Source organism: Hetaerina americana, unplaced genomic scaffold, assembly GCF_022747635.1.
Source record: "Hetaerina americana unplaced genomic scaffold, ioHetAmer1.1.p SCAF_4, whole genome shotgun sequence".
NCBI classification, from domain to species: domain Eukaryota; kingdom Metazoa; phylum Arthropoda; class Insecta; order Odonata; family Calopterygidae; genus Hetaerina; species Hetaerina americana.
This window is the reverse complement of record NW_027286985.1, coordinates 29,054,839-29,073,447: the sequence shown is the minus strand read 5'-3', so window position 1 is coordinate 29,073,447 and position 18,609 is coordinate 29,054,839. Positions and strand designations below refer to the sequence as shown.

Sequence of the window (18,609 nt, the reverse complement as noted above, 5' to 3'; positions counted from 1 at the left end):
TGATAAAATGGAGACCGAATCATATCAAATATTATGCTTTTAACTTTTATAGATTGCATACTTTTATTGCAATTCCTCCTCAGTACATTGACGAAATGAGTTCTAGTTGCGCGCTTGACAAATTCATCCCCGAGTGAGAAGAATTTCATTTTGCGATATTTTTCATCCAAATAATCTCCAAAATACGTTTGAACGGAGTAAATTATAAATGAATCAAAGTTACCCATCTTTGAAACATCTCGATTACAAGGCTAGTTAAAAAGAATTCATTCCAAAATCTCAAACTGCGATCATTCAAGTAACTGAAAAATAGTCAAATATTTTTCTCTTTTTCGTTTTCCTTCGGAATCTACTATATTTCTCCAATCCACCTACACTTCCGTCACGGTAATCCTCAATTGTTCAAGCTTTGAAGTGGAAACTTCGAGTAAAAATCTTACATATTTTACACTATAATATTTACTTATAACACTATAAACCCAAAATAAGCACGCACATTTGGACAATGCACTTGGAGCTCCAGACTCTTTGGTCCATTTCGATCTGCAAAAGAGCGAACTATTGCCCTGAAACTCTTAATAAAATGGGTTTTATGACTTACCGTAACTTTCCATCCTTCATCCCGTACAGGTACTACTACGACAAGAACATCATGACCAAGGTGCACGGGAAGCGGTACGCTTACAAGTTCGACTTCCAGGGCCTAGCAGCGGCGACGCAACCGGCGGCGGCGGCCGCGGCGGCCGATCCCGCCTCTTACAAGTACCAGTCGGACCTCTTCATGTCCAGCTACCACCATTCGGCCAAGCTCAACTTCATGGGCCCCCACGCGGGAATTCCCACATCATCAGGTAAGCAGGAAACTGATTCGAATGGGTATCCGCCAATTGGAGGCCTTGCTCACGCATACTTGGGACAGATGACTACCGTAACCTGGGAATCAAACGTTTCAACCAGGTCAAGAATTTTCCCAGACAAGCAAAGACAATAGAAACAAAACTCACTTTATGTTTACAGAGACACGGTAGTCCAGGGGTTGCTCATTGAACTGACTGACCGGAGGGCCCGGGTTCGATTCCCGGGCATACATTTCTAGGTACCCTCAGCTCCAAACCCAAATGGAAATGCTCAGGGAAAGGATCTAGCACTCTTTTTTTTGTTAACAAAGCGAGGTCGTTATTTTATTTTTATTCACTCGTGAAAAATATCTTTGTATATACGTAAGTATCTGCCTTTTCAAAAAGGAGATGAGAAGAAATTAAGAAAGCGAAAGGTGATCTCAACTACATTTACAGCAAAACCCGGTAGGGGGTGTCGAAGGACTTAGGCACAATCCCCAAAACTTGAGAAGATATATTTGGCAGAAGGAAAATGAGTTTAGAAATGAAATTGCTTCATTCCTATTTTATCATGGTATCAAATTATGTAAGGCAAAGATGATTCCTTGAATCTGCTTGGTAGATTTAGTCTTGGTACAGGTACCTGTATTTCTCTCACACTGTCTCATTATGGTCTAACTCGTCCGTATTTGAGTGCCTACCCAGTACTGCGGGCCTTAGGTTACTTCCTCCATTGCATACGTAAAATGGCTGCATTCATACTATTTCTGGAAGTTTAATCTAGATTTGAGCGTTCGTTTCTCCTAAAGTATCTATTTCAGATTGAATAGTAATTATGTTACACTTTGTGCAACGGCAGGGAATTTTTTAAACGAACCAGGTGGCTTTTATTTGAACAACCTTCCAAATCCTGAGTGTCATTTGAAATGCATGCCAAATATTCGCAGCATATCGATACGAGATTTAATCTGAGAGAACTAGCATGTTCCTTTCTGATTTTTTGTCGTCTACGTATCTTCCAATTATGTATTTGACAAAGGCTAGTTTCTTCAAGATGAACTACGTACGAGTGTAACTGTATTTCACATATTTTTACTCGTGTTAGGACGTAATTGATGGTGATTTTGAGTATTCTTATCAAATGAGCAAAGCATTTTTGTCATGTTTGTCTGATCAGACAGAGACAATTTAAGTACATTTTTCTATTTGACTGTATGATGTTTTAAGAATATTTTTCTAAATCCGATGAAAACTATTAAAATTGTGCCTAAAAATCCTAAAGGAAGAGTAAGTAATACGTAAAAGTGATATGAAAATATATTCGGAAAATGGCATATAATAACATTGTATTTATAATATTATAAATAATGATAGTATTGAAAACGAATTGATACTCAGGATAAATATATATTCCCAAATATAGCCCCTACTATATTATCTAATTTAATATATATGTGGATCTTAATGCATTTCTCTCGATGCCATTAAAATTATCAATTAAGAAAAGCACAGCGAATAATAAGTACATCAAGAAATTCACTCACAAATTCTCAAATTTGATACATTGTTAGAGATCTTACAATGTATCCATGTTTCCACTTTACAGAGCGGGCATTTCAAATAGGTAAGTGAGTGAATCTTACCCAAACGGACTCGATTAATCTAAATCAAACGCACAAGAAACCACTGTAGAATGTCCAAGAGAAAAATAACACCCTTGACAGCGTTGGTTTGAGCCCACTTCAGCGATCACTTGGAATATGCCTAATGCACCGTGGATCCACATTGTAGCGGGAATTATCTATCGTGAGGGGTAGGGCGATGTAAATGGATGTATTCCTGTCCACTTCTCCCGCACTCATGGATTGGATGTGCTTCCGATGTGACTGTTCCCGGACGCTTTCCGAATCGCTGAGACGAGAAAACGAAAGGGGATATCCTCTTGCCCTCCCTGTCACAAACATGAGAGATGAGAGAGTCAGCAAGAGGCGCATGAAAACCTCTTGGGAAGATGACGCCGTTGGAGGAGCACGTGAAACCGCATCCTTTTGAAAATGTCATACGTCGTTCAAACTAAAAGTTCCCTCAGAACTCACACCCTTCCAACTGAGGATAGTGTGACGTCGAGTATTCGCGTGAAAGTAATCGAAAATCCGTTTAAAATAGCTTTGAAAGTAACTCCCAAGTTACACTTCATATAATTCAAAAATGCCGCTGTATTTGTCATGTGTTCACTTTCTTAAATAATTCAATTGTTAAACTTGCAGTAATTTATATCATTCAAACATTCAATTTCTTATATCTGATGAACTTTCAGGTTTTAAGAAAGAAAGTAGATATCCCATATTCTTCTCCTCCATGCTCTACCTTCCAGCATGCTGCCCCCGTGAATGTCAGGTTCCTAGTTCACCATTACGTGGGGCATCTGGTTTTTATTACGTCTTGTTGCATGAATTAGTTATTTTTGTCAGGCAATGTTAACATGACGATTTAAGATTTAGGCCTTAAGCTACAGCTCAATAAAGGGATATTAGTGTTTGCAATAAAATTATCGCAATAGAACTGAAAAAATTGATGTTAAAAATATTATAATATTTTGCAATAAAAATTTATGATTGGCATCAGAAGTCGATCCTGGTGGCAAAGCAGGTTTTGTGTTAGACAGGCAAGAGAGGGGACCTCCCTGTAACCCAAAGGAATCCACGAAGCACCCCAATAATACCTGGTTTACCTACTTTCTGCACTTAACACGCCCAAAATTCATTGAATCGATCTTATAGGATCAGTATATCATAACCCTTCAAATGAATCAAATGGGAGATATAATGCGAGAAACGGCGAAAGACATTGTCCTGAAAAGTTGTACGTCCTATGATTCATTTCGGGAATATTTTATTCGTATAAACGTCCCATTTATATGAATTATATTGTATTTGAATGTAACGTGATTGCAATGATATATTTCTTAATTCCTTTTAACTTAAATTAACTGAAATATATTTTTTAAACATAGCATTGCATCGTGACAATGAAGTTACTCATGATGATCACGCAATAAATATCTATGCAATTGATCAATGCACTTATTCTGCTGTTCGAGATACACTTCAAAAGTAACTTCACTTTCTTAAAGTTCACTTTTACAAGCAGCACATTGCGCGTGGAGATTGGTTCCTAAAATCAACTCGTATCTCTGAAGAAACTGCCATCGAGACTAATGAGTCATGTTAGCGTAATTCGACCACAAACGGGAAGGCCATATATTCAAGTGTACAGCTTTCGCATCAATATGACATAAAAGAATATGCCGTTAAATCGACACAAAAAAACTTGATTTCGTAGCCATAGCTAATTTGTCCGATTTTTCGGAACCGAGGACCATAGCGAGAGCCGACCCGATGATTCTCCCCTCAATCACCTCCTCCCGAATCCCTCCACCGAAGTGAACCTTGTCACTTCCTGGAAATGGAGGGTTTCCATAACGAGGCAAAAGGAGGAAGGGGTGACTATTCCCTTTGGATCCGTCTCGCTTCTCCTACCCCACTTCACATATGTTCTGAATTTCGGACGGGTTAGTTTCGTTTGGCTCTCTGAGGTCACTGCGAAATATGCCAAGTCGAGCAGTGGCATGGGCAGAGTGATCGCCTCGGTCATGCTTTTTGGGATAGCGGAAGAATAAGGCGGTTTAATGGGAAGGAAACGGAAAAGACGAGTGAGGCACGGTCTGACAGAATGGGGAGGGGAGAGTTGACGGAGGGAGAGGGGCGCAAGGCACAACAACAGCAATACGGACCGTGTCCCAAGTTCAAGCGGCGCCCTCCATCCGACGTCATTCCCTCCCTTTTAAATGCACTTCCGGAATAAATCGGAAGCGAGGAGGGAGGGGGTGACGTCACCTTTTACGCTCGGAGGAACGCCTCCAGCCCTTGTTCTTCCTTATTTATTATAGACCACAGAGGCTCGGCTACCACTTCGGGACCTCCAACAAACAAGCTCCGATTAATCTCCCCTCTCAAACGATCGGACGATTTTTGCTCAAACTTCATTCAGAATGCACCATAGTCACCTCGGCCTTATTTTGCAAGTAGTCATCCGTGCAGGGGTACGTTTATGGAGGTCCCAAAAAGATTGAGCGTCATTGTAGACTTCTAAGACAGCTCTGTGCTGTATAAAGTCTTTTACACTTTTCTAGACACTATTCACTTCATCGGCTAATGGCACTTTCTAGCACCCTTCATGCCGTTCATTAATATAATTTCCCTCCCCATTTATTTCGCGTTCTTCCTTCTTCAACTTTTCATGCAACCTACCAGCCATGCCCTCAACTTCCAACCAAGTCTCCTCCATCCACGTTCTGTAACATGACATTTTCCCTTCCCAAATTCCAACCTTCCCGCATCCAACCCAACACAACATTTCTTTATTCTCTAAATATTAAATAATTCTCTAGTTCATTTAAAAATTCATTTTTTTATGAACAAGTTAAAAAATAATTTATTGGTCTAAATACCTACTCCGTTGTCAATCTCAGTCGCCATAAACTAAAGCTTCAACTATTCGTATCTTCTCCTTCCTGGCCATTTTATATCGGAAACCAATATTTCGTGATTCAGTTTCTAGAGTAGCTATGACAAATGGACACATAAAGTGCGGAACGATGAAGTACATAGAAGAGCAGAAGAGGAAAGGACCATATGGAGAGCTCTGCGGCAAAGAAAAACTAGATGGATTGGACATACCTTGAGGCACAATGGATTAGTTAGACACATAATAGACGGAAAAATTGAAGGAAAGTTCCCACGGGGAAGGCCAAGAGACAAGTACATAGGGCAAATTAAGAAGGACGTAAAACCTATCAGAGGGTGAGGAAATTAACACTAAATAGGGAAGAATGGAGGGCTGCAGTAAACTAATCTTAGAATTGAAATACTGATGTTGATGACTAGCTACGATATCGTAACAGAAAGTTACCAAATAATGCATATGATTAGCAAGGGCGTTGTGAATAAGAGAAGAAAATTTTTAATCACTTTTAAGAGATGTGCCCTAATGAGCACTCGATGTTCTCCTCCCTGGAGTGATCAGATGCTGAGGGCAGCATATCAGAGTGGAATTCTGCCAAATTTCCTATTTCCTAAATCGCTTCTCAGTTTTCAAACGTGTTATCAAGGCCTTCAGCGAAAATAATCGTATCCGGAAAGAGCGTAGGAAAGAAAAATATTGCTCCGATGAATATTCAAACAAAAAACAGTCAACCTGTGCACTGAATTATGTATGAGTTGTAAAAAAGAGACCTATGGCTGTCCACATAGTACATTCATTTCAGGACTCAGAAATATTTCAGTTCAAATTTTAATAGCGCTTTCAGCTCATATTTACTTTGATTCGCGGCTTCACCTGGTTTTATTTGAAGGGTAGCGACAAAAACGAGGCACAATACCCGTTAACTACTGCAATTCAATGACTGGAAAAGAAACTAGGGTAAAACCACGAAATTAGGTGGCACTTTGAACGATTCAAACTTCCCACAACTCGACCGAAGGATTCCTGCAATTGGTTTTTATGTTTCATAAGAATATTTCTCTTCAATTCAGGTTTGATGGCCGAATAAAAGCGAAATGTCCAAGAGCTCTCCATCTCCCGTGGAGAAGGGTCCTTTAACATAGAGTCACCCGCCCTTGATGCGCCCTGACTAATGTCTGAACCCTGAGACTTATGTCCCTGAAATTTGCCACGGTACAGCATTCTACATTGGACCCCATTCTTTCCTGTTCCGACCCTTCCGCAAGAGTTATGTGCCAGCTGAAAATATATATAGTGCCTGCCTAAGTTTTGGTATCTATATGTCAAATTAATGGCACGTTAGTCCAATCCGGAAAACGACATGGAAAATATTACGCGATGTACCTTCACCAACTTCATTCAGCGGAAAACGTTCTTATGGCGACCTTCAATGAATGATCTCATTTATGTGAATTACAAAAATATTGAGAAGGAAGCAGGTTCCACCACCCTCACTACGTTCATAGCTATTGGGATATAATAGAATTGTTATTAATGTTTCTAAATGAATATGGTTATTATTTTCTTTCATTTTAGAAGAATTGTTTATCATCTTTTCAGTTGTTTATATTCTGAAGTGTAGACGGCCAACTCAAAACTCCATGCCCACAACTTTGTTAAATTATATGTATGCCATACCAAATCAATTAACTTACAATAGCTTAAATGCGACGATGGCATGCGTGTCCCCAAAGTGACACTACCTAACATCACCATATAGTAAGCTAAACTAAAATCATCATATTGCACCTCGATAAAAGGTCGAATATACCTAATTAAAAAAACTACTTAAACAACTACAACCTCAACTACTTAAAAAAAAATCAATCTAACTTTTCCTCTGCCAAAAAAGCTATTGTTTACACGGAGGATGTAGGAATTAATATTTTTCCAGCACTTTTATTATTTCCACATCTTATAAAGTAATATCTTTAATACACGTTCTAATCATAATTTACGCACCTGACAGCACAAATAATTAACAAAATCAACAATTAAATATATCGCGTCATTTGCAACAGATAGTGTAAACGAAGACAAGGTCAAGAGAAACTAATTGAAGATTAAAAGTTGTTGGCAGTAAGTCTAGGTGCCAAAATCCTTTTTCCAAATCCGCGTGCAATGCAGACAATCCATTGTCCAATCCCCGACCACGTTCCTCGCAAGCAAAGTAAGGGGGACGCTATTGAGCGGACAGAGAGAGGGGGTCCATTGACTAGCGAGAGGGAGAACGGAAGAACCTCTCCAATGGCATAAAAGCCTTTCGATCGACCACTACCACTTACGTAATCCACACGAACTGATTTCTCAAATTCCTCCTTAATATTGAAACTCTTATATCTAGTGACCAATAAGATAACTACCACGGGAAGGTTGTTACTATAGTTTTGCAAATATGAATATCCCCAGCCAGAACATGCATTAAACTTATTTAAAAAATATCAATCCAGGAAGATCAACTTTGAGATGATGAAAATCGCCTAATCCCGTTTCATAATATTAAAAATGAAATGGTGGATTTAAACTAGCGAAATATATATTTTACACATTGAACGATTTCAGCAGAAAGAAAACAGAGCTAAGGTTAAGAGTTAAGTGAGAAAAAACCTCAATTTTAAAATTTTGAAATATTAATAATTAACATGAAAACTTTTCTCTTTTCGTGGATTGTGGCTAAACATCCCTTGCGGTTATAAACGCTAATCTTTACTTCTCGCGACTTTCTAAATGATTAATCAGTATTGATATCTACACATTACTTGATAACCCTTTCACTACACAGAGATAAGACAAAAAATGTTTAGAATCCTAAGGATGAGTAACTGTTTATAACTTAACCTTTCAGTTGAACTCCCGCCAAACGAAAAAATAATGTGATTCCTTCTTCTTATTCGTTTATTTCTTTCGAAACTACATCTTTAACTCTTGACTGCAGAACGATACGAGCGTCACAAGTCACACCGCAAAGTTTAAAATTTCACTACGAGCAGCAATCATTCTTTTCGATGAATTTTATCAAATTTTGTATTCCAAAAACATCCCAAACCCGAGGTTGAGCCCCATAGTTTTCAAGCACGGTCCCCGAATCCCCCACTCAGGGATAAAGGGTTGGCAGGGGAATGGGGCTTGCAGGGAGTGGAAACTAGGTTGAGTGGAACGCAGTTTCGCCTCTCTTCTCCCCCCCTCCCCCCCCCCCCGTCTCCCCCGCCTCGCACCTCAAGCAACGCCAACGCCGCCGTCATCTCTTTCGCCCCGCTGACAAACAAAACAGGAGCGTCGCTCGTCGAATCCGCATCTCCCGTCCCATTCCCCATCCACAATCGCTCCCAGCACTCACACACAATCCCCGCCTCCTACAACTTTCCTCTCCGTACGCCTCTTGCCCCCGCTTTCTTTGTGGATCCCAGTGTAAAGCGCTTGTGTTTAGTCAAGGAACGGAGTATGGCGGCGAGGAGTGAGAGGTTCCTCAGCGGGGGAGGCCTGGGGAGGATGGGCGAATGTTTGGGCGTGGATGGGTGGGGAAAAGCAAAGAAAATGAATCTGCCTATACGCCTCTGTGCGTGCGTGTGTGTGCGTGCGTGTGAATGCTTGCGCGAAACGCAGGGAGAAGAAGAGTTTCGAGTGGGTTGCCTGGGATCCTGTGCGAATGAATGAGTATGCGTGCGAGGAGACAAGAGAGATATGAGAAGCGTCGTTATTGCGCGGCCACGAAGAAGCCGGAGATACGGCTTTCTGTGACAATGGGGTGTTGTGGTGGGAGAACGTGGTGAGGTGGGTGGGTGTTAGAGCCCCTGGGGCGGGGGTGGGGGGGGGAGTGCGGTTTCGGTGGGTGGGCAGGAAAAAGGCGATGGATGTGGGAGACGGCGGGAGTAAGAGGGCGGTGTTGGAAGTCAATAGTGTGGAAAAAACAGCACGAGAGAGAGAGAGAAAGAATAGAGAGAACATGCCTACATCCAAAACACGCTGCTTGGGACTTCAGGAGCAAGAGAGGTGATAGTATTTACGTGAGGGATTAGCGATGGAGAAAACGCAAGGACTGAGTCACGTTTCTTTTTACCTTTTCCGTTTCTCCGTTCGCTTTTATTTATCTCGCCATTTTTTTTTACCTTTCTTAAAACCATCTCCACTCAATGTCTCACTCTCTCTCACGTTTTTTCACATCCTCCCCAATATTACGTCATACCAGGCATTTTACTTTTTTTATTTTAATAAATTACTTCAACTTTGTGCTTCGCTATCGGCCCCTCCACATAAAAGTAGCTCGTTCATTTGATGTATCATTTGTAGAGTGATAAAAGTCCTTTTCGTATGACGCCACAATTGCCGTTAGTCCTCCCTCACCCCAGACCATAGTTTCCACTGCATTCCTAGATTCTTTCCCCACTTTTTTGTGAATTAAACATTCATTAACTTCCTAACCAAAGCACAATTCGGGTTTTGAACCAGATCTCATCGTTTGTGAGAGTACTGCCATTTAAACATTGTTGAAGAATTTCTTCCTGACGTTTTCTGTTTGCAGTTTGATTGCGAACTTATGGGTCAAAAATTACTTCAACAGCAAGTAAATGAGTATCATCAGTATCATCTTTCGAGTCTTCAAATACATTATAAGGTTTAAATTAAATATTATATTTCAAAATATATCCTCTATGTCCCTTGAAACCTATTTTTATACGCATCATTCGCGTTGAAAATGGTGATGAAAGGCAATCCGCGGGGCAAAGTATTACCATAAATACACATATGCGGGGTTTATCGGTGGTATTAATTTTATAATATTGGCGTCAGAGTTTCCTAATTCAGCTATTTTAACATTCTACTCAACTGATGATTTACGCTTTTGATCCTAAAATTTACTCGTATATGAAGGGACTGAGAGCGGAGAATAGACTCCAAAAAAAATCATTGAGGAGATAATTCTGAGCCCTATGCTCTGTTGAAATCCATTACACACACACACACACACACATACATATATATATATATATATATATATATATATATATATATATATATATATATATATATATATATATATATATATATATATTGCTTGGAAAACAAACTATCCTTTCCACTAAACACGCCAGCACGCCGAAATAATCGCGTAATGATATTTAGGTTTATCCGAAACCCAACGTCAACAAATAAAAGTTGGTCATGGTGTAAAAGAGTTTTGAAAACAAATGACATTTGCACATTACCTGCCTCTCTGATAGAAAATATGCCATTTCATATTCGGATGAAAACCATTCTACAACCAGTGGTCAGTGCTTTATTGCATTGTAATCACGACATGCGCTTTGATGAAGCACACTAAATAGTTTCACTGAATCCTATGAGACAAGGAAGTAACTGGAGAATTTCTAGAAATTACCCTATGCCCTACAATGCGAATGCTTTTAGTGTTATGGAAAAATAAGTGAATCACTGCCCTCGATGCAAAAAGGAATGTCCATCGAAATTCAACCGAACAAGTCGGAAAACTTTGACCGCCCAGCCACGACGTCACATTCCACACGTGCACTTCAAAGTCTGCATAAGAACAAAATGGAACATGAGATGTTTGTGGAACAGTCTCGTCGTGGAGATAGGATGGGGGATAGCGAAGTGAGGAGGATAGTAATGGTCAAACAGGAGAGCGGAGAGCAAGCAAATAGAGACAAACATTTTCCCCTGAAACGGCGCGGGTTAAGAGATCCCTACGATTGGCACTACGATAGTGGCAACGTCGAAAGTACCCGCAGACCACAGTAACCCTGCTCCCTTCGTCAAGAGAGCGGAGAGGGAGGGAGAGATCCAGGCAAATAGCGGGCAAGAGAAAATGGGGGACGCAGAATGGACAGTGGGGTTTTTGAGTGTCTGCGAGGCCTAGGCATTGTTGGGAGCATTGTTGATTGGGTAATTCTTCGGTGGAGAGAGACAAGAGTGGGACACTTAGGGTGAGGGGTACGTTTATATGTTTCGTCGTGAGGGTTGGCCAGCAGTCCCTGCAGGGGGGGAGCGAGAATAAAGATAATGCACCAAATGCGCAGCGGCTTAAAACGATGGGGGCAATGAAGTCCCGAGATTTGGTCAGCCGTGCTAAATTTTTAATGGTCAAACAGTAGAAACCGCGATCTGAGTAACTACGGTAAGCCTTCATGGTATAAAGTATGTTAGCTTTGGACCAAAATCGCCAAAGGATGAATGAAAATGAAACCAGCTGATAGTAATGTGTAAGGAAACATTTTAATGTTCTGTTCACATCTTTTTTAATCACGGAAGAGAAAATTATCATGGAATTTCTTCAGTTTCTTTCTTATTAGAATTTCCTAAAGGAGACACAAATGGACGATTGCTGAAAATACATTTGGTATCACTAAAAATTTTCTCTCATATTTTTCTATCATTCTAAAAAACTCTCATATTTTATGAAATAAAATCCTTAACATGATTAGTGATGCAAAACTATTTTATAAATGCCATTCAAACCCTTTTCAATGTTAACTCAACTTTCCCCGCAACAAATATTTCATTAACTCCGATAATCAAAATAGACTGGACAAAAGAAAAAATCGGAGAGATATAAATGATACTTAAATGATTCTCAGCTGAATTATTTTGGTAGCGTTTAGGTGTCTCCGGATTTCAATGCCATTAGAGTCAAATTATTCACATTTCACCAGTTATCTGAGTTAAGATGTAGAACCTACTTATTTATAGACGGGAGCACACAAGCGCCATTGAAAAATACACGATAATATTTAAAGGGTAAATGAAGGACCTGGAACATAAAAATTGAGGATTTTGAAGTCTATATTCCCTCCTCGCCAAATACACTCCTATCAAACTCCGTATTTATGAAAACATTTAATTGCAGTGATCACGTACTTTTCATGAAAGAATTCAATTGATTTTAATTTTATTTTGCAACCCTCATACGATCAGTTGAGGTAAATGGAGCCTAGGATAGTTGACTGAACTTAAGGGTGATCAAACAGGCAGGCCATGTTTTCTATTTATTTTATATTTATTTTAGGTTCTATTCACTATAGGTTTCTATTTATTATAGGTTCCCAAGAGCGTTGGAAATAGCAAAAATTGGGCACTGCTAGGATAATACGAATGTTAAAAGCCAATAAGGCTCTTTAAAAGAATAAATGTTTACAAAAGCGAAAAATATGCCTAAAAATTAGAAAACACATCATTGCACAAACTTCTCTAAGAATGCCCTTGTTTTCAATTTCTATTGAAATTTTTTCTATGTTAAAAATAAATTCCGTGTTAAACTTCGTTCCACAATTTATTTTAATTCATTTAAGTTTTTTTAATCAAGTAAACTACTTCTTCGGCGTAAAACGTATTCAATAAATTCCCTTGAGTATTTGACCAATACCTATACAAGATGTAGATTTGAACGGTCTTTACTCACGTGAAATATTTCGTGCCATCAGTGAGTGGAAAAATCTTGATATTATTTTAATAAAAAGAAAATGAAATATCTTCAGATACTCTGTAACCGTGTAAAATCCATCATATAATCTTAAATTAAAACTGATCGTGAAGTGACAACAAATTTTAGGGGTTGAAGTCTCACCTCACCTCTTAGAATGGGTAACAGTACAAAGTTCTTCGTCCCTTAAAAATGAATGTCCAATAACCTACAGAAGTGACAACTGACACAGGTATTAACATATCCTTCCTTGGTGAACTTTCCGGAACAAATCTTGACAGAAATGTATACTTGGCAAAAATCATCGTGCAGGAATGATTTTTTTCTCGACTAGAAACGATTCTTGTGGAGGCAGTGGGCCTTAAAACACACCCACTCTCCTCTTCCCTAGATCCCCTTTTCTTCTCGAATCGACAATTTCGAGCACAAAAGTGAGAAAAAAAAGAACAGTCCAACGCGAGCGGCAAAAGAGAGAAAGGGAAGAACCTTAACTGCTAGCAATCTTCCACTTTGAGGAGATGATGGGAGAGTATATCATCCATTTCAGCCAATTTCCTCGCCTTCCCTCTCTTGCTGCACACTCTCGGCTCCTCCCCCTTCACAACCCGTCCCCTTCATTCCCCCCACACTCCTTCTCCCGTCTGATAACACTGTCTTCTCCCCTCCCCCCACCACATACCCCTTCGCCACCAATCTCTTTTGCCATCTTCTTCCACTTCAAATGAATTCGCTTCTTTCCCGGATCTCCTGTATTCCCCCCTCGCTTCCATCGCCGCCTTTGCCTTCACCCCGCACCTCACCCTCTCTTTCTTCCTCTCCTTCAGTTCACCGAAAAACACTCCTTTCCCTCACTCTTTCCATCCCCTTCAAAGCGCGCTTTTATCTCGCGTCATCCTCTGCCGTCACCCTCCACACCACTCCCCTCTCCCTCTCTCCTCCCCGTCGAAGTGCCCCTCTCTGCCATTCCCCACCGGCGAATCCTTCCATCCTCCCGCCGGCCTCTCTTTACCGCCTCCTCCACCTCGCCTTTTCTCTCTCTCCATGTCCCTCTTCCTTCACTCCTCTCCGTCCCCTGCGGCAACCCCTCAACCGCTCCTGTCATTTCCTCCCGTCATTTGCCCCAATTCCAAGCTTCTTCTCCCACCACCAAGTCACACCGCTCCCCGAGTTCCCAACTCTCTCTCTCTCTCTTTTCACGGAACCACCTCAAGGATTTTAATCAGAGCTAATTAATCCCCGGCGTGAAAAATCTCAACTTGGTCGTCGCGACGAACGTTCATCCCGGAGCATTTTTAATACCTACACCTCTCTTTCTCCCTCCACACCCGAAAGGGACCCGAGTCATCCCCTCAACCTCCATTTCCTCCTCTTTCACCTCGGTAACCGTGCCCCTTTCGCGAGATTAACTGATCATTTTCCGTCGGCCTTCGAATGGATTCAGCATCAGTTGTAATGTGTAGGTATTGTCCTCGGGGTAAAAAAATATCTGAGCATCTCTGATCCCGATTTTCTTCTTGATATCAATTTTTACAGGAGTGTATTCATATAATTATGTAGTCTGCCGTTTATGGTAGGTTTGGATTGACGCAAACTTAGCAACCTCCCCCCACCCTATATTTGTTAGCCTCGCCTAACAAAACACGACCTGACATCCGACAATACAATAAGCCCTTCAATTTCGCATACTTCCTTCCTTCATTCTATCCAACATGTCTATGCTTTTCCTCCCCTCAGAAACGCTAAAGCCTAACTTTCTCCCCTTTATCGAAGCCTTCAACATTCTATCACCAATCAATATGCTTGCATTCATATATCCTATCCTCTTGGAATTTTTCCCAACAATACTATCTCCTCCCCCACCACGGTTAGTACTTCTTCATTTGGTATCCTATTCGTCCATTTTACCTTTTCCATCTTTGTTTGCCCCCATTTCCCAAAATTATTTAATCTACCCCTATCATCTTGCTTCGACGACCAAGTTTCCTCGTAGTACAAAATAACGCTCCATGCCAGTTTTTTCACCAGTGCTTCCTTGGTATCCTTACTCCACATCCAAGTCATCAAATCACCTTCTCCTTATGAAATCACCGTTGCTTAACGCAATTCGCATTCTTATTTACCTTATACTTAGACCATCTTGTTCCAAAACTCTTCCAAAATCCTTCTTGGACTCGCATAAACTCCGATATACTCCCTTAATTCAAAAATATGTAGGAAAAATTTTATTTGTGAATAACGTTGCACCTTGGTGACCGAAACATTCGAGGAATGTTTTATGTTGACCAACGAGAGACTCGAGACATAGCTGGTCACTGGAGATATTCACATGCAAAATATTTTTGCCATTTTGAAGGGTATTCTTCAATGGCTACAGTTTATACTCGTTATAAAAATGTAATTTTTGACAAACTTCAAGCTGCTTAAAATTTCAATCGTATAAATGGGGCAATTTTTGACTTAAGGAAAGGCTCATCATTGTGTCGGCGTAAATTCTACCTTTATGGCTCCCCTTTAAGTTTAAATAACGACGCGGTATTCATTCGCTATTAGATTAACTGAAAATCTTCCGCCCTTCATCAGCCACTGATTCGGAATTCATTTAACTTAATACTCTTTCGTTGCAAACAAAACTCCAGTGTGATAATAAAATAATAATGGATATCGCATCGTAATTCCGGTCATAAAAGAAATGATATGATTCACTCGGAGTTATTATGAATGCTCGAAAACAAACGGCAATATCACCCGTCGACCGCGCCTTAAATTATTCCATCTCCAATGCGTCCCTAGCCTCCGTATGCGCTCATGCGGACACTCCCCTTCTTTTGTCTCCCCCCTTTTCCCCCTAGCATCCCCGACTGCTTTCCGCACTGAACTCGCCCCTCTCCTCCTGCACCCTCCTCATTGCGGCCCTCCACTAATTCACTGTAGCCGCCATTTCCCTGGGCCACTTAAACCGCCGAGAAACCTCTTCTCCCCCGCTCCGCCCTGCCGTCAGTGCGGCCATTATCCCGAGAGCCACCGCCGGAGAGAAGGGACCCATTCCCGATATGATACGCGGAGCGCGAGGACTCGATTTGCCACGGGAGGTGTTTTTTTTTCGGAGTCATTGCGCGCTTATGCGAGTACTTCATTCCATTCATCATGATGAAATAATGTCGTTCTAAGCCAGAGGGTACGATTCATAGTTTATCCCTTTGTAAATCATATAAAATAATAGTGATTTACATAAGACTAGGAATTACCAAGAAGGGAAATGTGTCCTGCCAAATCGATCCTCCCGATGAGATCCTCAATCCATGAAAGTGATTCTTAATTCTTCGTCCTAAGATTCAAGTTTAATTATCAACAGTAAGTTAGTGGTACAGCCGTTTACAATATTCAAGTAAATTACGTATGTTCAGTAACATTAGCATCTTTTGAAAATAGTTTTAAAAGAACCATACCGTAAACACCATAAAAACCGTTAAAAAAAGCTTACAATGAAGTTAACGGATTTCGCCATCGGTAGGTTTATTGTATATAATTTATTTATATAGAATTACTTGTAAATCTACATAATTAAAAGAAAGATTAGGCGGGAACATGTAAAAAATTGAATAAATGATGTTTTATCTGGACTAACCTTCTTCCTTTTCCCATAGGCTTCCTTTCCTCACTTCGTACATTACTTCTCGAGGATCTCCACAACGTTGCTTTACTTTGCTCGATTCCGAAACGATTTTTCCTCTGTAATCTTTCACCATAAGAAAACCTTTTTTTTTAAGTAAAGGAAAGCAATAAACTCTCATCCGAGTGTATTCCGTCCTCCTTTTGACGTTTTGACGGCGAGCTCGAGGGCCACGAACGGCGGCGGCGTCACAAAATCTTTCCCTCCACCCCTATCCTCTTTCCTGAGAGGACGAAAATTGTCCGCCAGTCTGTCACTTGTTCTTTGCTCCGCGGACGGCTTTGTGCGCGCGAGACGGGAGCGAGAAGAGAGAATAGGGGGAGGAATAAGAGGGATATGAAAGGGAAAAAATTGCCTTTTTTTGTTTTCTGTTGTAGAGCCATCTCCCGAGGAGGGCTGGAGAGGAAAGGGTGATTACCGGTAGGCGGCGAAGGGAAGAACATCTCAAAGGAAGCGATAAGTAGGTTTATTCCCTGCCATCAAGCAGCAGAGGGAGAATATTCCGGCATTTCAAAATCGATATCCCTTATTTTTTTCCTTCAAATATTACAGGTACTGATTGCATCGAGAGTAATTATGGAGCAAAGTTGATAAGTGAATAAATAATTTTGCTTTATTACACCTTAGTGGCATACTGTAGGGGTAAACCCATTTTGACTCCAAACTAGCCTCCGTTCTCCTGATCTGACTTCGAAATATCAGAAATAAGATTAAATAGACATACTGAGGTTAAAAGTGTCCCGAAGATACCGGTCAATCCTGTCCACTACTGCCACCCTACTCGGTTAAAAGCCTTCCCAAAATAAACGAAACAATAGGAAGGCATTTAGTACAACCTCACGGCTTCCCCGCATGTCCTAAAACCAATCTGACCTTCTTCCAGAGAGTATTTCTCCTTTTCTCATACTTTACGCTAATTATAATTGGTATCACTATTTATGCATATGAAATCAAATAAAGTAACTGTTTTGATTCTCGAATTCGTTTGCTTTTGTGTGAATACGGGGATTGTGGAATATGAAAGTGACCACGTGAAATTTTCTCCTTCCTCAAAAAAAAACCCTATGATACATACCATTCAGAAAACCTTCATCTTTATTCTTCATAAACCTTTCAGTGGCTCGGTAGGAGTTGGTTCGGGCCAGGTGATTATCTATTCCAAATAATCCTATTCACCCTCATTCCCAATATTGCCTTTACTCCGCCACTATCTTGTATTCTTGGACCCGACATTACAGGTTGCCCTGTATGTCATCTACATTTCATTCACTGTCGATAGGTATCAATGCTTTCTGCCCAGTCCCTTCACTATAGATTTCATCCATATATCCTGCCCACCTTCCTCGAATTTCTTCTGGTTCCTTTTATTGAAATTCATGACTTATCTCGGGTTTTTCCCTTTTCTATGTTTTGGCAATTCTTGCTTCAAACTTTTTTCGCATAGATTTTTATCTTTCTCAGAAAATTCTCACATTATCCACACCACCACATGACATTTTCTCTAATGGTTCTTGTCCTAGTTCGTCCTTTAAGTCTCTGCGGTTATCGTATTTGCCGTACCTAACCATGCAAAATGCCTCCTGATTCCTCTTAGAAAACCCCTAAGTTGCATAAAGATTATTACAGCTCATCCAATCTATGATATGTCAAACGCCCATAACAAACATTGTAGTAACACTAACTCTGCTTCATATGCTATACTTCTCCTTAGTAAGAGGATGTTGATAGCTTCCCTTAATGAATGTAAAATATCTTTTTCTTCCAAGACTAACATCAGCTTCTCTTTACCCTTGCTCGAAACCGATTACTTGGAACGCTATCAACTAATAGCTCATGATATTCACTCCTATTCATACCATCCAAGGCTTCTACATGACACCCTTTCCGATTTTAATCTACTTGAATTACGACTGCAGTCCTGGGTGGATGGCCGAAATATTATCCGCTCCTCAAACAAAAGATCTCAATCCGTTATCAATAATATTCCGATATTTGTGGCTTCAGACATCAGGATGTACTCGGATAAGGAAAATATAGAGAATTGACATGTTGTGTGGCAGTCATACCGCAGAATCATTTTTAAATCTGAAAAGTCAACACAA

The 18,609-nt window shown here is 40.4% G+C and overlaps 1 protein-coding gene across 1 annotated transcript in view; it reads left to right on the top strand.

The window, feature by feature from the left end:
• Ets65A (DNA-binding protein D-ETS-3) overlaps positions 1-18,609 on the top strand; it is a 185,345-nt gene that overhangs the window by 147,820 nt on the left and 18,916 nt on the right. The window contains exon 6 of the mRNA XM_071590294.1: positions 631-851. Coding sequence (XP_071446395.1) covers positions 631-851 — 221 coding nt within the window. The remainder of the gene's footprint in view (positions 1-630; positions 852-18,609) is intronic.